Below are 21,830 nucleotides of genomic sequence, written 5' to 3'. Positions count from 1 at the left end.
GAAAAGTCATCCCACAAACATCTACATTATGAGTTTTCTGTGTCATAAAGGAACAGTTTTGCTGGAGAGAAACAGAAGCCAGAAACAGGAGCCAAATCTGACTCCCCTCCTTCCAACTTCAGCCCCTGGTTGTTCTGTGGCTCTGACCATGAATGTAGATGTTGAAGGAGAAAGAGGCACCTCACAGATATAAGTTCAGAGCAGGCAGTGGCTTCTTCTGAAAGCCCAGCAAGGAGCTGGGATCCCAGGATAAGGAGAGCATCTGTAAGATCAGACATGTTAAGCATAAATCAACCTTCATCTTTCTTGAGAAATTGCCTGTACCCAAGGAGCTCTGTTTCAGGAGGTCACATCCCAATTAACTCCCTTTCTCCCCAAGACGAGCACAGCACATATTCTGACTGAGAAAGGGAAGGAAGAGGGTCCCTCCACAGTCAGAAATGAGCACCCTGCCCCATCTATGGTTATTGCTATTAAGTAAGTGACTGTCTGAAATCCTCAAGGCCCCACCATCTCCTCTCCTGCCTGCCAAAGCAGATGCTCCACTGAGCACAGTGGGCAGCAGCTGTCTGGACACCTTACAGAGGAGGTCCGCACAAGGAATCGCCATGCATCCCTGACTCCAATCCATCACTTGCTGCTGTCGGAGCGGGTGCAAGCTCCCAGGCAGGGAGGGCCATGTCAGCAAACACATCCATTGCCTGGTTGCCTCCCTGGCAACCAGGACTGCCCATGCTGCTCCTGGGTGCTCCTCCCCATCCCTCCCGAGTGGAGAACCACGCTGCTCTCTCTAGCCCGAGCAGGAGGTGCAAAGATGCCCCTGTTCAGCCAGCAAATGGCCTCCCTAACACACAGCTCATTGCCTTCATGCTGTCAGCAGCTCCCTCCAGATGCTGCCCAAAGACGAGTGCAATCCAGCAGATGACCTTTGGGGTCATGATGGGGTGACTGTCTCCCAGTTCTGGCTGCAAGCAGGCCACTGAGATCTACTGACCACCACAGGCAGAAACAAGGTCCACTTAGCTCCTGTGTTTCAACAGAGAGCACCCACCCTGACTGAGACTCTACCCAAAGACTGAGGATTAAAAGATTACTACCACCCAACAGCCTACCTGGTGATGGTCCCTCAGAGGCCAAGGAGGCTGGTAACAGCAAGCAGCAGCAGCACAGACATAAAAAAAACCAAACACATCTTCCCTCCGCTGCCTGGCCCTGGTCTTCCCAAAGGCCCTTACCAACAGCTACACATCCCAGCGGCTGCAGACACAGTCACTGCCTTGCTAAATGGATGGTGGTTAACAGCAGGAACAGCCACAGACCATGGGATTGAGGACATTAGGTTAGGACCCTCTTCAGACAGATAGTGAAGGTTTAGTGCATCTCCTAGGGCTCTGCTGCTCCTCCTGCTGCAGGGATACTCAAGGGTTGAACCAAAAACACTGACCTCAGCAGGAACCCTGCCTGCCCTGATGTGCTGTGGGTGAAAAGTGAGGGGTTTGCTCCCTAAAACAAGGCCCTGTCAGATGTGATGTTATTTTCAAGGATCAGTGATCCAATCTGCCATCTCCTTTGCCTAAAGACATTCTCAGCTATTCTCAACTCCTCTGCACCTCCTCTCTTCCCTGCGCCTCTTCCCACCTGGAAGAGAGCAACAACTGGCAGATGGGCACAGCAGAAAAACAAACCAGGAAAAAGCAGCATGAGTTTTGCCCCACGGGAGCTAGAAATGTTCCTGGCCTGTCAGCTCTCCTTTGAAGTCACACATTCGACCTTTCCTTAAGGTGCTCTGTCACAGATTAGCTAGCTCCCACGGAGGAAAGCCCCGCATGGTGCGGCCATGTCGCCTTTCCCCCAACAAGATCTAAGGATGCCAGAGGGACTGCCGCCTCTGCCATCTCTCCCAGGTGATGGAAGCTCAGGGAGAACCCATCCCACTCTCTCCCAGCAGGCTTCTGTCTTACAAGGCAGCCAAAGACTGAAACCCGCACCATTTCTCTGGGCCAACAAATCAACAAGGCAGAAGCAGACACAGGACTCCTCACACACTGCTAATTGAGTTAATAACCCCACTTGCCACCAGTCTCTCCACTAACCTGCATGATAAGCTGGGAGGACCCTTATTCTGCCTGGTTCATAAGACCCCACTGATTATAACCTCAACTCCCCTCAAACCTTGCAAGGGCTATTATTCAGATTTGCATGGAGAACAGTGAAACTTGAGGTGTTTCGGTCAGAGTTGTGCTGGTTTGTGCTCCTTAAAACAAGGAGTTTTCCATATAGCCCAGTTCCCAAAGGGGTTCAATCACTTTCCAGGTTCAGAGGCTCAGGGATAGCAAGTCAATCCTTCCTTCCAGACCTTCCAGGTAGACACTTAGTTCCTATCTGGAATTACTTCCTACTCTCTTACTACCAAGGGCATCTGTTCACTTCTCAAGATTAGGTCTCCTTAAAGTATTCATATTTTCTTTTCATTTACATCCCTTTTCTATGATTTGAAGGAATTTTTGCACCCTGTCCATCTCTTTGGTATGATCCCAGCCACTAAGCTGGTCCCAGCATCTTCTTCCCAAGGATCCTTCAAGACAAGCTAGTTTCTGTCACTCATCTGTGCAACGCAGAGCTGAAAGCTTCCCCATTCAAAGAGCCTTCTCAGCATTTCCCTCAATTCCCCTTCCACCCAGCCCCAAGGGAACTCAAAGGGCATCTCCCATTTTTAGCTGCTCCTTCTAACATTCAGCTAGCAGCTCCCCTTCAGCAAGTGGTCTCTAGATCCTACAACACACTGGCCCACTTGGTTGCCCTCTACCTTCAGCAGACCCTCTAAGCCTGGCTCCCATGCCCTGGGCATATGGAAGTGCACCCACAGACCTTGCCATCTACCAGTGCCAGTGCTATCCACTCCCATCCCCACCAGCTTTTGTGGAGAGAAACAGCAACCATGGAACAAAGAGGCCAGACTCAGGTGACCTGAGCTTCTGCTGCAGAAGTGGGGCAGGGCCTTCTGTTAAAGGAGACAGGTATTATGGACCTGGTTGCAATGCCAGATTCATCAGGCTTGTTTATCAGCTCATCTAATCCCAGTGAGGAAGCAGAGCACTGCCAAAGAGAAGGGCTCCTGAGAAGGGAAGAGGTAGTAACTGCGCACACCATCAGCTCCAGGGTCTGCTCTGTAAGTCTCCCACCAAGATCAGCAGCAGGTCAGAGCACAAGAGGAACTTGTGGCCACACACAGAGGTGGCATGTGCCACCCCTACCTCTTCCAGCCACAAACAAGTGCAGCCAAGCCACGATGCAGCTAGCCTGATCACAGAGAGGACAGCTAGGGAGAACCGCCTGCTGTAGCCACGAAACTGTCCCAGCTTCTCTGGCCAAACAGTCCAGCAGGGATGGACCAGACGAGTGTAGCAGGCAGCCACAGCTCTGCATCATGTACTCTCCCAGAGCTTCTCAGTCACAGCCTCCCCTTGGGAGTCTGGTTCACCGATATGAAATTCCACACCTCCAATTCACCTCTTTGACACCACATCCTTAGCTACACCCCTTAATGATTTCCACCAGTAGTGATATTACTCACATTGCAGTATCCAGCTATCTTCGCCTCCCCCCCACCCCAGCTTTTCCCTTCTAGGCTCTCTTGCAAAAACCCTCAGGCACTATTTTCTAAAGAAACCATCTTGCACAGCTCTCCAAGTCCTGCCCTTTGCATCTCCCAGCAGACCTAGGTCTGGGTCACACAGATTCATTTCCTTTACCTCGGGAGATGATTTGCCCCGGGAAAAGTGAACACAAGCTCCAAACCTCTGCAAGAGCTGCCACTTTGGCGATGTCCTGCTTCCTCCAAAATCAATACCGAAACTTCCCTGACACCAGATGGACCAAGACCTGGCACTGTGCCAAAGCACGATTTCCCAGCCAGACATTTAATTCATTACATCTCTGTTTCTCCATTCAGAAGAGCTGATCTCAGTTACTGCCCTACAAGGCTCCCTACCCTGTATTTGCCACTGTATCAGCTGTTTAAAGCAACTGTGACAGCTCAGAAAAAGGGTGACCCTCATTGTTTTTAGTACATATAACCGGACCATAAGGTCTCTATTGGATTAAACTGGAAGATCACGTTAACCAGTGATTAAATTACTGTAACTAGAAGGCACTGTAATAAAGACAAGAACATTCCTGGGCTCCCACCACATCACAGCCCGATAGCACCATTCATACTAAAGCACCTGCCAACTTTGGGAAGTACTGGGTGCACTTTACTCGCTGCTTAAAATGCAGCCAGGTCTGAGGTGGTATCTGCTCACTGTTTTGCAGTACAGAGCAGTGAGGCTTACTGCAAAAAGGCATACTCCATCCGATTGAAACTGCAGGGGGGTTTCAAAGAGGCAAAATGCAATTACTGGTGCTGGAATTGAGCCAGTTGGGGCTAATATCCTAATCTTCCAGAAGAGCTAGGAGAAGTTACTATGTGCAACTCCAGGACAGGTCCACACACACGAAAGAGATCGTAGTTAAAACAGAGACCTAGGGTAGCAAAGTGGATAGGTCTCATTATGCTTGGGATTTCCTTCAGGTAGAGCCTGGTCACCAAGTGCCACAGCTGTTCCCGGATAGCCCCATGTCTTTTTCCCCACTCACTCTATGAGCTGTAATAAGGCTAGAATAAGCCACCCTCACCCAAACGCAGAGTCAGTCTGGGATAGCTGCACCAGAATAACACTATGCACAGAGAAACCCTCTGTCACAGGTCAGCCTTTGCCAGCAATGTCTTGGTGGAGATGGCTTGTCCCAAGATAGATCACCCAACATGTCACTGTACACTAAACCAGGGCATAAACAAGAGGCATCCCGGGAGCTGAGCTCAGGCAGGAGGCTGCTCAGCACTAAGCTTCTTATGTAGACAGTCTTTACCAGGTGCTTCATTTCATTAATGCTTGGGTTGAAGAAGGTATTAAGAACTGCAGATTTGCTGTCAGTCTGGATGAAGAGGCAGCAGATTTCAGTAAGGCTGAGAGAGACCGAGATCTCTCTGGCCAGAGGCAAGTAATTCATCACAAAAGGAAGTGCATCTCACTATCAGAGAAGAGTTAAGGATGGAAGATATTTTATCCCATTAACTGGTCAGAAAACTTATTTTTCTTTGAATACCGTCCTTCTAACTTGCCTGCCCTGCTATCCCTCATCCTAGCTCTCCTGGGAATCCCTTCTGCTAATTACTATGAATAATTAAAAGATTACAATTCCTGCCTGCCCTCCAAAGCGCCACATGCCATCCTAGTCAATCACCAACCTATAAGACTAGATTTGATAGCTCCCAGCGCAGTCGTGCCTTGGTCTTCAAAGGCACAACCTTGGAGCTAAAAGAGCTGATCCTGGCTGTAACGCAGCGAGCTTCATGCCAGCCCACCATCACACTGGAAGATGTGATGATGCACTCCAATCCTCAGAGGCTCTGCTGTTGGGCAAGGGAGGAGAGGGACTAAGTGCCTTCATTCCCCAGACATTCACAAGTCTTGCATCAATTTTCAGGAGCCCATACTTCCCAGCAAATAATGATTAGAGTACCTCAACCTAGAGCCTTCACTGGAAGGGAAACACATGGGGCACTGCGCTCTGACTCAGCTAAATCAGAACACAGAGAGAGGCACAAACCAGGGAGCACTCCAGGGTGGATACGCCACCACATAACTCTTTCACTAAAAATCTGGGACTCGAAGGGACCTGCAGCCCCAATGACTCCCATCTTCTACACCTAAAGTTACAAGAGATGATATTTCCTAGGCAACAGATGCAACGTGTGACAGTAGGAAACACAGGGGACTGGAGGACTCCAGGCAAAACAAGATGGGGAAGGTGGTAAGAAGGAAAAGGAGGACAAGAAGGGCCAGATGCAAGTCCCTGCAGGTCTACTCTATCTTCAGGGTTGATCTGTGGCTCAGGCCAATTTGATACCAAAGGTGAAACAAAGCAGCCGAACTCAAACTACAACCTGAGAAGCATCCCAGTTCCCTGGAAGCCTGAAGGCAGTGGGATGCAGGATTAACAGGTTCACAGCTCCACTGACTTGCCTCTTGGCTGAAGTATGAGTCACACTCTGCTTCTTTCCAAAAGGATATGGAATCCACATTCCCACCTGACCTAATCCATTTCTTCCTGATGCAGCTCCACTGGGTAGCAGCTGTGCACGGGTTAGCACACACGCAAGCATGCATTTGTGTGCACACTCAGATGGAACGAGACAAGTCTCAGGGTCCTTCCACAGGCTGGTGCTTACTGATGTCAATATAGATTTACCGTTCCGTAGCATAAATAAGCAAAAGCACATTATTCAGGAGACTCAGAGCCCCAGGCTGAGCAGTGCTCTGCCAGTGGGAGTTTGTTCTCACTTTCTAATGGACTAACAGGTGGCCCTAGATGTCACATGTTTTCCAGAAATACTTTTAAAGGATGTTCGAGTGCACTTAAAAAAAAGAGCAGCAGCTGTAGATTATTACTTTTTATCTCTTGCAGCCTCAAAGTCGCACAAAGGCAGAAGAGTCTCCCCACACAGACTTCAGAAGGACATAAAAAAAAAAAATTAAAAAAAGAGAGATGACCAATACAGCTTTGAAATCTCAGCAGATCTGGCCTATCTGCAACAAGACCACCAATTCCAGGCCCAGTATCTTTACACCAAACAGAGAAAGAAGCCACCACAGGTCTCCTTTCATAGCAGGGAATCTTCTCCCTCCAGTAGTATAACAATCCCATTCTGTGCCTTGATCGATACAGGGTCTCAAATCTGCATCTGGGACAGAGCTACCAACTACACCAGGCTACCCTTCACTGTCATTCGGACAGAAATCTCACTTAAGGAAAACTTATACTATAAACTTTTTTGTTCTTAAACAGCAGCTGTTTGAAACTGTTTAATGGATTTATAAGTTGAAAATAACCTAACAGATGTCATCACACAGTTCCACAAGGTATTGCATGGCATCTGTCACACATGCAGCATGTAAGAACCATTGGTTGTGTGCATCTCGTGCACAGGCTTTGCATGACAGGAGAAGGCCGCCCAATTTAGGGATGCTATTACAATATCCTTTATTGTAAAATGACACACAGCAGGTTTCTAATTAAATTTTAAGTAGAAATGCGCTCCCAGCTCTTGAATAATTCAAACTGTTCTATTAACCAAGGTTCTGAAATGCCACCGAGACACGAGCTCTGGACACAGCAATGGCCAGGGGAAGAAACAGCGCTCGGAAGCACTGAAGTGGTTAGCTGGGCAGTGGGTAGGGCAGGGTACGCGTAAAGGACAGCTGAAAGAGCACATCTGTTCCTGGAGGAAAGCACTGCAGGCAAGAACGGAAGGAGAGAGGAGCGTGTTCTGCATATAAATGGGGCGAGGCACGTGCAAGAAGCGAGGCTGGGTTTGGTACCCAGTGCATCTCGCTCTCAATGCACAAGCACATGCTGTTCTCCAAGTCACGTCCAGATCTGTGAGTACATGCAGGTGCCTGCTGGCACACAAATAAAAGCGCCGCTGAGCACGCTGCCAGCGCGTGAGAGCAGCTAAGCCAGAGCATGGCCCAAGGATGCACTGGTGGGAACAGGCACCATCCGCCCCCAGCATCGCTGCAGAGGAGCATCTGCACAGCTTCCCCATGGCCAGGTCTGCAAGAGTCCCAGGGACCACACGAGTCGCAGGGCTGCAAAAGCACAGCCAGATGAGTTTAGCAGCAATGTTAGCGAGCAGAGGGCTTTGGAGACCTAAGCCGGGATGGCCCTTGCCCTGCATAGCGTGCACTGTGCCCCAGTGGGCAGCCTGAGCCATAGCACTGCGGCAGCCCTCAGCCCTGTGTGAGCACAGGTCTTTTTTAAGGTCACAGAAATAGGAGTGAAGATAAAACAAGACTTGTGCTTTCTAATTGCAGACCTCAGTCAGACCCACTAAGAGGGAGGCAGCGATACCGGATAAGGGAGGAGGGATAAGGCTGAAGCCTGGCCCCTGGGTAACACTTAATACATGCCCCACATGACACTTAAGAGCAGGAGCATCTGAAATAATCTCCTAAGCTACTGGAAACTCTGCAACGCTCCTCCTCCTTCCTCCCAACCCCTCTCCCTGAGAACACCTCAAAGCCAATGAGGGGCATGGGGAGAGACCACTGAAGGAACTCTCTGGTCTCAAAAAACAGTCTACAGAGGAAAGTGAGCTCAAATGCCAACAAAACTCATTTTGGCCATGACTTCTTAGGGAACAGGCAGGACAGGGTAGGCACAAGGGCAGCTGCCCAAGGGAGAAAACCCACTGTCTTCTCTCGGGCCAAATCCCCACTGAAGTCACAGGGGGAAGAATCCAGTATTTGGCCCAGGGAACCCAGCTTTGACTCAAACCCCAAGATGGCCTTGATCTCGGAGCCAGGGTCTTGAGACCTTTAGGTTGTGCTTAATTGACACCAAAAGAAAGAAGGGAGAGAGAAGAGAGCATATAAGGGAGAAGGAGAGAGAGAAAGAAGGGCACGAGGCAATGGGAAACTAGGTAGAGGCAATACTTTTCCCAGGTCATAGCAGCTCAGAAATAAAGGCTCAGCTGTAACTTGGTGTCTAAAGCCTGTGCTTGCTCAGGGTTCACTGGGGATACATCAGGCACTGAGGTGAGAAAATAGAGCTGACGTTTAATCTCAGGCCCTCTTAGCGAGAGTTGTGTCAAAGCAGGAAAACAGATTCTTGCATCCTTCCGCCTCCCCAGAGTCCCTGCAGAGCGGGGAGGAAGAATGGGGTAAAAACAACCTACCTGTTGCCGGTCCCAAGTCCAGGCTGGAGTCATTGAGCTCTCCTCCATCTTCCCAGAAGTACTGTGGAGGCTGTAAGATCTTGGACTCCTCATTCTCCTCGCTGGCAAATCCTGATCCCGGGGCAGCATGCAGAGAGCCAGGGACAAGATCAGGCTCCGCAGCTTCTGGGCTGGTTTGCTCATGGGAATTGATGGCCTCCAGGTGTGACATCATGGCAAACTCCAGCAGGGAAGTGGATGTGAGGCCATCGGCAGTTGGCTCCTCCGAGGAGGCAAGGCAGAGGCATAAGGTCCCTGTATAATGACAATAAACCCATATCAGAGATAGGGCTGACACCCACCAGGCTTGTCTTCTCCTTGCTGCCTGCTCCTGCCAACCCAACCCACTGTGTACACCTGCCTTTGGGGTAACCTGCCCCACAGATGGGCTGTGCTCTCAGCTGATGAGGAAAATCAGGGCATTTTGGGAAACATCCACAACCATGCAGAGAAGCATTCACATCCAGGAGGAGCCGGTGTCAGGCAGCCATCCAGTCTGGGGGACCTCTCTTCAATGGGGCAGTGACAATTCACCCTTTCAGAGGATTTTTGCCTCTTTGAAAGTACAGGGTACCTTGTTAATCACCCATCCTGGAGAGGAGGTGGAACATCTTATACTTAAGCCATGAAATTTTGGCCATGTGAAGTCAATGACAGTTTCCTATCTGCTTGTCACCCAGACAAGATTTCATGCTAATGCTCCTGATCTGCAGCTATATTATATGTAGGGGAACTGATTTAAACCAAAATTATTCACATCACCAATATTAATCGTATTTTAAATCAGCAGGCTAGAAATCTATTTTTAAGTCATTGATTTTAACTTCATTTTGCAGTCACATTTTTGGTTTTCATAAGGAAGGGCTGACTGTCACAGGTAAGAATTAAAATGTACTAACAGCAAACATCTACTTAATGCTAAGCAGGGAGGCAGGTTGCATTTTACACTTTTCTTTCAACAATTATATCCTTGTTATTTCCATTTTATATAGAAGGTTTGACTGACACTTCTTGATTCCTAGATGAGACTTTAATTGTGATTTGTGGCAAGGTACATTCACATGCATATTGAACTTCAATCAAAATGCAAGAAAACAGCACCTGGAACTTGGCTTTATTCAACCAATAAATACCATGATAAATATGGAGGCATAAGGAAAAAAAATGAAATTATCAAAACATGTTTTACATTTAAAACAGATTTGTTAAGCAAGCAAAGTAACTAATTTGGGTGAGCTGAACCAATTGCTTCCTAGCTCTCTGTTCTTCAGCACATTAAAACGAGATCTCATCTTCTCACAGCTGATTTTTATTCACAGATTAGAAGAAAAACAGACAAGTTTTCCCGCTTTCTCAGCTCATACTCAGTTTCTCAATTCTTAATGAACTAGGCACTGAACTGAACTAATTGAATAAGCTGAAATGAAGACTAATTTGGTATTTTTCTTTGAATTACAAGAGAAGCAAGAAAAGACACCGATTAGCAGGAAAACTGTAAGGCAATTTTAAAGCACTGGCTATACGAAAAATGGCAAAGGCTTGTGCTGGAGGGAGGCTATTAGTGGAATTCCTCAAGGTCTGTCCTTGGATATGCTGTTCTTTAACATTTTCCTAAGTGACCTTGGAACAAAAATTAGGAACATGATAATGAAATTAGCCAAGGACATAAAGCAAGGAGACATCCTCACTGCACAGAAAGACTGTAGGTACAGCTAGGTGATCTTGAGAATGGAAATAACAGAGATATTATAGAAAGAAATAGTACAAAGTGATAAGTCACCACCTTGAGAAAGAGCACAAAACATTTCTGAGACAAGATAGGAAACCATCCATTAGAAATGTCTGAAGAGGAGAAACGCATGTACTAGAAACAGCTGAGATATCACTGGAGAGCAGATGTGAAAATGCTTGCACTGTCCTGAAGTATTAGAAATAGAGAGATTTCACAAAGCACTGCTGAGACATCACCTGGATGCTGCACGCAGATCTGGATACACGTGGCCTGAAATGATTTAAGCAGAGCTGAACTGCCTTCAGGCAAGGGCACTGACTAGGCAACCTCCCGGGGTTCCTTCCCACACTATGTCCTATGACTCCACGTCCCAGAAGGACAAATTCAAATCAGGGCGAGTGCCAAGATGAGCTATGGGGCAATAGCAGATGGGTGGGCCCTGGTTCGTTCACTGAAAACATTGGTTTGTTAGCACAAAAAGTTTAGGAGTTGCTGCTCGCTTGCCAGGCTGATTACCAAACCTGTCCTGGGAACGCTGGAAGCTAGAAATGCATTTCTCAAGCCTTCTGCCTGCTCTGACCCTCTCCGCCTTCCTCTGCTATTCTCTGACCTGAGCAAAATCCAATATTGGTTATTCTTTCCCATATACGCTTGGGCCAGGCTTCAGCACTTCTCAGTCTCGTTTATTTTGTTCTATTGATCCAAGGCAAGACCGGCTGAGCCCAGCGCAGCAACAAAAAGGGAACGGCAACGGAGGCAGAGTATCGCAGGGGAAGTAAGCTACTGCAGCATTACGGAGCCAACCAAAGCGCCTCTGGGCATCCCTGGGGATGGACCGGCTCCCTACGAGCTGTGCACGCACAGTGAAGTCTGCACACCTCTTCTGCAGGAGCACGGATCCGGAGAGGCCTGGCCGGGCCAGCCCCAATTCAGTGGTGCTTACCAGGCTCCAACGTGGTGGTGCCCAGACTGGGCTTCCCCAGGCTGCCACAAGACACCTGCATCACTAACAGCGAGCACTGCTGAGCCCCGTGCAGCCCAGAGGAGAGAGCACTTGTCTTGAGGAGCTTACAGCTTAAGCAAACATGACAGAGAGCAGCGAGGGGGGAGAAAGGGAACATTATTCTCAAAGTTGTCCAGAAAAAAGGGGAGCAGAAGGATGGGGAAAGACCACAGCAGGTCCAAGACCACACAAAAAAAAATGGTGTAATTGGGACTGCAACTGACTGCCTGGATCCTACGCCAGCTCTCTATTCACCCCAATGCCTCAGTTTCCCCCAACTCCCATCAACAGTGGCTGATGTGGCACTCTGGCTTTCCAGCGATGCTACAGCGCATGTCCCAGGTCTCCCATCCAGCTAGGCAAAGCCTCAAAATCTAACTCTGCACCAGCTCCAAAGATTGGTTCAAGACTCTCCATTTCCATCAGCTACACCCCATTTGGGCTGCCTCCAGAGCTCAGCCACAGCCCGTCCCACCACCTCTACAACAGAGATCTCGTGGCAGGCAAACCTGGGCACCCACAGAGCTAATCCCATCCATGTGGGAAGCTCAGATCCTGGGAGTTTGTTTACCCTCATTTAACTCTGAAGTGTTTACCCAGCTAAAACCCCCTAAGCTGCATTATCTTGTTTACTGGGAAGCTCTGCTCTCCTCAGCCCAAGATAAAACTATACCACCTCATCCCTAAGACTGAGTCATTAATAGACACAGCGTGAGCAAGCCAGGTTTCTCCTGGGGCGGATCTGGAGCACGACAATACCTTCAGGCCCAATTCACAGGCACAAGATGCAGAGGGTGGCCTGGGGGAACCTTCCGTGCCAGCACCAGCCCAAATGCCACAGGGCTAACGACACCATTGCAGCAGCACACAAATGGGTACTTCTCCACACAGCATCCAGACACCACTTCATATTTTTTGCACCAGCAGCAAAAACTCAAAGGCTTGGGGTGCCAAACAGCAGACCCAAGATTCGCCACCTTCCCCCTCTCTTCCAAGCATCTCATAAAGCAGCTCAACACAGCTGTCAACTCAGAGGCAAAGAAAGAATCAAAGCACAAGCTGAGCTGGGAGGCAGGGGAGCACAGCCGGGAGAGGAAATCTAACGCCCGAGACATTGGTGGCTAGCCATTTCCCTCCTAGGATGGGAAGCGGGGACTAGACGACTTCTATCAGCCATCAGTCTCCCAATTTTGTATTCTAAAAGGCAGATCAAGCGATAGGAATAAAGAAACACAACGGAATAAAGCCCTGCAACTGTAGATGGGAGGGAGCAGGGAACGGAGCCAGGGCTCGCCAGCTGCTTCAATGGGGCGTTTGTCTCTCATTTCTATTTTTGCAGCACCTCTGCGTAACCTGGAGGAGATGAGGCTCTGCATGTTAAAGAGGGCAGCCAGCCTTCAGGGAAACGGCAGGGCTGTGAGCACGGGAGGGAAAACCCTCCCCAGATCAGACAGAGGAGGGGCGAGAAAGGAGAGAAAGTGGGAGAGGTAGGTGGAGGGGGAGAGGGAACAAAGGCGGAGAGGGAGCACCAAAACCAGCATGGGAGCTCCCGCGCTGGCTGCGAGGTCTCCAGCTGCTAGCACCCACAAAGGTGACACGTGGAGGTTAACGCTGACCTTGCAAAAAAGGTGCTTCACCTCTGCAAGCAGCAGAATGGGGTGATTTCAACAACAGGGAATAATACTGCAGCGTTACCTTTCCAAAGCTGCTGGAAAAGAGCCAGCTAGGAGGATGTACAGATGAAATGAGTTTGCTAGTTGCTGACCCCACTGGCCCCTCAAAAAACAGTTCCAAGTCAAAGTGGTGAAGCTTACTCTGTTCAGCTCAGCAGAGGATTCAGTATAACAGCCCCGGACAAGGCAGATGGGGGAGTTTTGCTCAGCAACAGGGAAAGAAAAAAAAAAAAAAAATCTGAGGAAAGAACATCTGCCACCTCTCTCCCGAACTGCTGTGAATAAGAGCAATTTCACATTTCTAAACAATTCCAAAAGAATCCCAAAGTATTTTCTACATTAGCTGACTAAGAACTACTTTATCCCTTTGCCACAAGGCAAGTCACCTCTCCACAGGACAGGACAACTCTTTAGAAGCTCCCAACTGGCCTGCTGAACAGGACTAGAAGAGGAAATACGTAGTTTCTGTATCCAGCTGAAATGAGAGGAGGGATTTGGGGAGATGAAATGGAATCTGGCTGTGCCTGTTAAACACCCTTTAAAATTTTCTTGCTTTTTAACAAGCAAACCTCAGTTTTCTCCCCAAGGAGACACACAAACATCCCTTAAGATGTCATCCCATCGACTTGACCTATAGCAGGGCTGGTGTGCCCTTCAGTTTACCCAACTGAAGGTTGGCATTACCTCTCCTTCCTGGGTGCTGTGGCCACCCCACACTGCCAGGGAGGCAGGATCAGCCTGACGAAGGGACCCGTGCTCACCCGGAGCACATGCTCTGACTTACCTGCCTCTCACCACCAACTAGCAGAGCCTCCACAACACCACCCAAGTGCAATCACACAATGGGTACCAGGGAGAGGGGTCAGAGCATCTCAGTATTGCCAACGCAGCAGCTGCAACAATGTCCATCTGGCCATGCTACCGTTGACCTTCCTTTCAAGCCCACCCCAAACCCAGGAGTTATCCAAGAATGTTATTTCCTAGGAGAGGCGGGTCAGGAATGGGTCATTTACTGATAATCGGTTAGGACAGAAACACAATGACCAGATGAGGGAAGCATCTGCCAGGGATATTCTGTTCCCAGACCTCCCCCAGACCACCTCGCCTGGAAAAGCAGGGGAGCAAGGCCCAAGGGCAGAGAGGAGAGAGGCCCCAGGGCACAAACCGCTTCCAGAACACAACAGAACAGAGAGTAATTTAAATAACAAAAAAGAATCCCAGCCACGGACGGTGGAGGAAGAAAATGTTGTTCAGCTGAGGGATGTCCAAGCCCATTCCCCAACACTCACCTGGAGTCTCTGACCCCCAGATCCGCCATAGCTTGCACAAGGAATCATATGGGACAACCATATATCAGACCTTTTGGTGCTAATTCAGCATTACGGACCATACCCAGGCTGAGACACTCCATCTAAGAGACCTCTCCCAGCCCAGCTCCCACACAGCCTTACTGCTGCTCTCCCACGCTGCACTAGACCACTTACAAATCCAGCCGGGTCCCTAATCGCTGAGATCATTTCCAATTAGGGCTTCAGAAAACAAGATCAGACTGCCATCCTCCTCTGGTACTGCCAGCAACCAGGTCCCTCACCGAGTGTCCCTCTGAAAGCATCCACATTCCCATGGCCCTGGTACATTTTTCAAAGCAATGGGAAAAGCACTTGGGCCTGTGAGGAGCACACGCACTTATCAATGTGTACCAGCTGAGGGAAGGGGGACAAGGCACAACCAAAAAAGCCCTTGCAATGGGACAACTCTTTAGAGGGAGATCCTAGAGCACACAGTAGCTGTGCCACTATCTTCAAGCTTTTACAGATTTTTACAGCGAGCATAATCAGAGAGCTCAAACACCGAGCTACAGGGCGTGCACATCTGCACATCCTGAGTGGGTGCCACCTCGCAAAAGACTGCCAACACTTGCTCCCCTGGCATTTCGGCAGAGAACCTCTACAGCACGCAGACCCAGGTATATCCACACGAAACGGCAAGGCACTGCCAGAAGATGCCCCTGCTTTTGCAGATAATTGCACATGTGCCCTTCATCAGCACACGTGCGCCAGGGGCCTGACCTCCAGGGGTGCCGGGCATCCTCAGTCCAGTGCCGAGAAGAGTCGAGTCTACATTCTTTACAATTAGTAACATCTGCTCTAAGCACCACTACTTGTCTTCACAGCATCACTACTTGTCTTCACAGAAGAGACTCCACGCAAGGAGGTCGTGGCAATTCAGACAAGCCTGTCTGTCCTTCCCCCTTCGCTCAACCATTCATGCCACGAGTCACAGACTTGCCTGGTTTCAGTCTCGCCTGGTTTCAGTCTCCCAGACTGTTTGCCTTCACTCCCTCCCCAGATTGTCTCGTAGCCTTCACACCTCCCTCCTCTGCTGCTGCAACGTCTGCTCTCCTCCACGCTTCTCGCTATCGACAGTGGCAGTTCCCAACTCGGGGCGGGGGAGATGCAGCCCCTGGGGAAACAGCATTGGGTAGACAGTTGTATACAGCAGAAGTGAATTTTCTTTCCTCGGTTACCATTCATAGGCCTCCTCAAAGCAGCCCACAGCTCCCAGGGGTTAACAGACCACAGGATGAAAGCCACTGATCTAAGAGAAAAACCACAGCCCGCAGATTCCTTTGCCCTCTCATAGGCCCAAAGCATTTCGTCTGTCTGCTAAAAATCACGTCACTAGGCCTGTGCTTCCTCTTCTCACTCTGTCCCAACCTGGACCTGTACCCCATGGCGCTTAGTCTGATCTCCAGCACACCAAATAAAGGCCCATGGCTGCTTCGTCTTCAAAGCCTCCCTGCCCAGGCAGGGCAAGCACGACCATACAGGAGAGACTTCCCTCAAGACAGAGACACCCATCAAAATATAACAGAAGCCTTTTACACCCCAAAAGGTCTTTAAAAATCTGAGCACAAAGTGGTTACACTCTGCTCCAGCCCCTGTGGTGGAGCAGTGACGACCACCCTGGTATTCCACACAGCAGTCTCACACCCAAAAGGCTCCACTCTCCAAACAACGTCATGCATCCGAGGCAAAAAAGCTCGTGCAAAGATTTGGTAGTCCCAGAGCACGCGTATAGGTCCTGACTACCTTCACAACACATCAGGCAGGACAGGAACAGCCAAGACTGGTTGCAGTTGTCATTCAGAGGGAAGGCTGCAAAGCTGGCTTCCCAACAGTAAAAAAAAATATCCCCAAAACAAGAATGCACATCCAAACCCTAGTAGTCACCATGGGGCTCAACCAGGCACGGGGACAGCGAAAGGCTGACCCGAGGCGCAGCAGGGAGTATCTTCCTTGCCAACATCCCTGGCCCTCTGAACAAACCAACGCACGTGTTTGCTTTGCCTCTGTGCGGGCTGCGCTCGTGTGGCTGACAAATAGCCTCTCTCCATTCTTTTGGGATTACGTGTTTCAATAGCCAGCGAGAACGGGAAGCAAGTTCACCCGACCGCCAGCTGCGGGCACTGATGCACCTTCCCCACAGCCCCTCTCCCCCAGCCCTGCAGCAGGGCTGCCGTCGCTGCTGCTGCTGCTGCTCACCCAGGTACCCACGAAATGCTGGAGCTTCTTCCCATGCTGAGCAAGGGAAAAAAAAAAAACAAACAAAAAAAAAAACTTTTGTGCGCTCTGATCTGTAGCTCATCGCCAGCAGCTTCCCCTTGAGGGCTTAATGTAGTTATTTCTACCCCTGATGCTTATAATTAAATGAACGTTTCCTTATGGCACTGAAGAGGCCAAGGAAAAACTGACTACAGGGAATTTTCATCCATCCTGATTTATACTCCCTCATCTCGGGCTCATTCACACAATGCTAACAAGGAATCTTCTAAGCGGGCAGAAGGGAAAAAAAAAAAAAACAAAACAAAAAAACCCAAACTTAAATAGCCCACATGCAGACAAGCACCCGGGGCAACAACAAGAGGGAAGAGACCAATTCCCTCCCTTCTTCCCCTGCTTTTAACCACATAATTTTCCTACTTCCAAAAGCAAAGGGGCTCAGATACCCTAGAGCCTGGAGAGATGTTTCCACACTCTGCCAGCAGATCTGTGCTGCCCAGCAATCTGATGGGACGCGATGAGGCGCAGGTCCCCTTTCAGCCCATTCCGCAGGTCTGCGGAGGCTCCGGATCCTGGGAAGCACCAGGAAGCACTCAGCCCCTCCAGTTCTCCCTCAGGTTTTAACTATACCTGTCCTGTGGGACTGGAGGAGCAAGGCTGGAGTGCACTGCATTATTCCAGACTGGAACAGATCTTAAACCACTGAGCAAAGCTACTAACCAAAACCAGGGCTTGATTTATATATTCCCAGCAGTTTGCATCTCAACTCCTGACCTCCCATCTAGGTAGGAGTCCAGGTGTCTGGAGACACCTGGCCAACTGAGTCCAGTCCCCCAGAGCTGCCACAACCCACCAAGATTACCAGTTTCACTAGATTAGGAAATGAGCTGTCCCATGGAGCTGCCGCTTGCCTCCCACCCCCGTGTCTCTTCCTGCTAGGACAGCGGAGAGGATCACAGGGAAAGCCAAGGACCCAAATCCTCCATATCACCATCACCTGGACAGCAATACTAGAGAGTTTCCAGCAGCCTCAGCAGAATAGGAAACACACCCTCTGCCTGCACAGCAGAATCAACCATAGTCATTTTGGCCACCAGATTTTAAAACCACCACGAGGTCCGTCTCTTTCCTCTGCAGAGTAAATGTAGCTTTCAGGCGATGGGGATGGGGCCAACCCTTACCAGCAGACCGGGAATATGGCAGTTCCCTGCTATGCACCTTGCCCTCCTCTGTGGAGGAGGTGGAGGTCTGGCTGAATTTGGGGACACGGGTCTCCTGCTGAGATGAAGCTAAAGGACCTTTGCCAGCCATGCCTGAGGTTTTCCCTAATGTGGACAACCTGCCTGGAGGAAGCCACAAAACTGGCTCCCTGCTCAGCTCTGGAAAGGCTTATTGCTTCTGTGCCATGGAGTATTGGCACAAAACCCCAACAGGTTTTCTGATCCATTTTGCTCTTTAAGCCCACTATTGTTTGCAAACCTAAAAGGCTTTATCCCTTCTCTTCAGGGAGCCCCAGACGACAGGGGTGAGGCACTGTACACACAGCTCATGGACAGAGCGGCTCCACAGATGACACATTCCCCCATGAACATTTTCGGGAGATTGGGGTAATAAGAGAGACGTGCCAGGGGGCTGGATGTCACCGTATACCAGCTCAGTCGTGCTGGAAGACAGTGACTGGTTGGGAAATCAGCCCTTCCCTCCCTGCCAGAATGACTCAAGACAAAGACTCCCCCACTCTTTAAATGTCCCCGTTCAAAACTCCTGCTCCACACTAACCAGATTTCTGTACAAAAGCGATGGGGGTAGGGAGGGAGAGGGCAATCTCAGCCTCACGACTCTTTGGGGGGATCCCTTTGTTGGGAAATTTCCCCAGACTATTTAAAAATAGAAGCAGAGCCTTCATAACTATTCCGAGTATAATTATTTCTGCACTTAATTGCCTTTCCCCGGCACCCTACCTCTCCTCCAAATTTCAAGAGGAGGCTCTTGGGGAAAAGCAGAGCAATTTGTGGTTCCCCCTTCCTTTGTGCCAGTTTCGCGGTAGTTAGCAAAATTACCACGACGCCAGATGAAGCCACGAATGCAAGAGAAGGCGGTTTTGGGGCAGCCCCCCCATAGCAGGGTCTACCCTGCCAGAGCGAGCAGCGTGCCCCGTTCGGGGCGATGTCCATCCTCGCTCGCGGTGCGGGGAGCTGCCCGTGTCGGTACCGGCCACGGTGTGGGGGGTCCCCACAGGGACCAGCGCTGCATACCCCATCTCTGAGTCAGGGGACCCCGGGTGAGCCCCCCGTCCCCGCGGGGTGAAACCTACGTGCATCCGGTCCCCCATGCCGGGAGGCCGGGGGTCCCCTGTCACCCCCCCCCCCCCTCCCCGGGGGTCCCAGGGCAGAAACCGGCCACTCCAGAGGGCTCTGATGCCCGGGTGGGGGGCGGTGCCCGGTACCGAGGGAGAGCTCCAGGGTGGGGGACGAGGACACAACACAGGTCCCGGTACCCGGCGGTCAGTGGCGCTGGGGCGGGGGGGGGGGGGGGGGGGGGGTGATGGGGACCTGCCTCCCGCAGAGGTCCCAGTGTCCCAGTGAACCGGACCCATCGCAGGCCGCCCGGGGGTGGGGGCAGAGCCGCACCCCGCCGGGGGTCCCGGTGCTCGGGGCGCTCCGGTACCCGGGGAAGGGACCGACACCCGCCCGCTGCAGCCCAGCCCCGCCGCGGGGGGGTCTCGGCGGCCGCCTCGCCCCAGCCCATAGGGATGGCGACGACCCCCCCCAAGTCTTACACTCACCGGCAGCCAGAAGCAGCAGTAGCAGCAACGCCGGGGCCCGGTGCAACGGCTGCATGGCGGCGGCGGCCGCTGCCCTGCCGCGCCGCCTCTTCACGGGGAGCGGGGCCGCCCCGCCGCCCGCCGGGCTCTGCCCCTCGCCGCCGCGCCCGCCCGCCGCCCGGCCCCGCACTGCATCCCGCCGCCCGGCGCCGCCTCCTCCCGCTGCCGCCGCCGCTGCCCGCCGCTCCGGGGGCGGGGGAAGCGGCGGAGGTGGGTGTGGGGGGGGGGGGGGGGGGTGTGGAAGGGTCCTAACTGCCCGCCGGGTGCGCAGACAGAGCGGCCGAGGCAGAGGCGGGGCGAAACCGGTGATTTGCACCTAATTTCTGGCAGCGGAGCCGCCGCCCCCCGGTACGGTAACGGTACGGTACGGCCGCCCCCGGCTACAGGTCCCGGCCACACCGCCGCCCCCGAGCGCCCCGCGGCGCCCACAACGAGTGCCGGCGGCGCGGCTGCATGCGCCGGCGGTGGGTGATCAGCCCCCGCGGCGGGAAAGGCGGGAGCCGCCGAACCCCGCCGGGCAAGGCCCCCCTCCGCCGGGCGAGGCAGTGGCAGGAGCAAAGCCCCAGCGGGACGGTGGGTTCCTCTCAGCCGGAACAGCGGGGACCTGAGATGAACGGTCCCCAGACCAAAGACCTTAACGTCCGTCTCCTCACCTTTCTGCAGTTGCCCGTGGCCCATAGAGCCACCGTGCCTCCCTCACCCCTCAGCTACCGCCTCACTTCATAACCTGGAAAAGCTTCTGCCCCTGGGCAACTTCACTTGCCCACCTCTGGAGGCCATCTGGTCCAACCCCCCTGCTCAAGCAGGTTACCTACAGCCAGGTGCCCAGGACCATCACCAGATGGCTTTTGAGTGTCTCCAAGGCTGGAGACTCCACAACCTCTCCGGGCAACCTGTGCCAGCACTTGGCCATCCTCACAGCAAAAAAACATTTCCCGATATTCAGAGGGAACCTCTTGTGTTTCAGTTTGTGCCCATTGCCTCTTGTGCTGGCACTAGGCACCACTGAGGACAGCCTGGCTCCATCTTCTTTGCACCCTCCCTTCAGGTGTTTATATACATTGATAAGATCCCCCTTGAGCCTTCTCTTCTCCAAGCTAAAAAACAGTCCCAGCTCTCTAAGACTTTTCTCATATGTGAGATGCTCCAGTCCCTTAATCATCCTTCTGCCCCTTCGTTGGCCTCTCTCCAATATGTCCATGTCCATTTCACTGGGGAGCCCAGCACCGGACACAGCACTCCACATGTGGCCTCACCAGCGCTGAGTAGAGGGGAAGGATCACTTCCCTCAACCTGCTGGAAATACTTTGCCTAACACAGCCCCGGGCACCATCAGCCTTCTTTGTGGCAAAGGCGCATGGCTGGCTCATGTTCAATTTGGTGTCCACCATGACCTCTGGGTCCTTTCCTGGTGCCATGCTGCTTTCCAGCTGGGTGGACCCCGGCATTTATTGGTGCACGAGATTGTTCCTCCCCAAGTGCTGCACTTTGAATGCCTTGTTGAAATTCATGAAGTTCCTCTCAGCCCATTTCTCCAGCCTGTCAAAGTTCTTCTGGATGGCAGCTTGACCCCTCTGGTTTATCAGCCATTCTTCCCAGTTTTGTGTCATCAGCAAACTAGCTGGTGGTACACTCTGCCCCATCATCCAGATCATTAATGAAGATGTTAAACAGGACCCACTATTGACCTCTGTGGTCACTGCTAGTTACTGGCCTCCAACTAGACTTTGTGCCACCACCCTCTGTGCCCGGCCATTCAGCTAGTTTTCAATCCACTGTCTACTCATCCAGCCCACACTTCAACAGCTTATCTATGAGACTGTTGTGGGACACAGTGCCAAAGGCCTTGCTGAAATTCAGGTAGACAATATCCACTGCTCTCCCCGCATCTACCAAGCCAGTCATTTTGTTGTAGAAATTTATCAAGTTGGTCAAGCATGACTTCCCCCCCCTTGGGGAAGCCATACTGACTACTCTTGATTTCCTTTTCGTTTGTGTCTCTGGAAATAGCTTCCAGGATTAGTTGCTCCATCACCTTCCCAGAGACAGAGGTGAGGCTGACTGGCCTGTAGTTCCCCGGGCCCTCCTTCTTGCCCTTCGTTAAAGAGTGACTTTTGCTTTCCTTCAGGTCTTTGGGCACTTCTCCCAGTTGCCATGATCAATCAAAGATTATTGAGAGTGGCCTTGCAATGACACTTGCCACCTCCCTCAGCA

General features: G+C 51.5%; 1 protein-coding gene across 1 annotated transcript in view; it reads right to left on the bottom strand.

Annotated features, from left to right (window-relative positions):
• PODXL2 (podocalyxin like 2) overlaps positions 1–19,659 on the bottom strand; it is a gene marked incomplete at its 3' end in the record, with an annotated part of 29,475 nt that extends 9,816 nt beyond the window's left edge. The window contains exons 1-2 of the mRNA XM_082487494.1: positions 19,578–19,659; positions 8,783–9,076 (exon numbers count right to left, since the gene is read on the bottom strand). Of these exons, the coding sequence (XP_082343620.1) occupies positions 8,783–9,076; positions 19,578–19,632 (349 nt within the window). The 5' untranslated portion in view covers positions 19,633–19,659. The remainder of the gene's footprint in view (positions 1–8,782; positions 9,077–19,577) is intronic.
• Between the last annotated feature and the right edge of the window lie 2,171 nt (positions 19,660–21,830).

This window comes from Vanellus vanellus, assembly GCF_965231255.1.
Source record: "Vanellus vanellus genome assembly, chromosome: 9".
NCBI lineage: Eukaryota > Metazoa > Chordata > Aves > Charadriiformes > Charadriidae > Vanellus > Vanellus vanellus.
The sequence above is the reverse complement of the archived record's forward strand: the minus strand, read 5'-3'. Positions and strand labels throughout refer to the sequence as shown.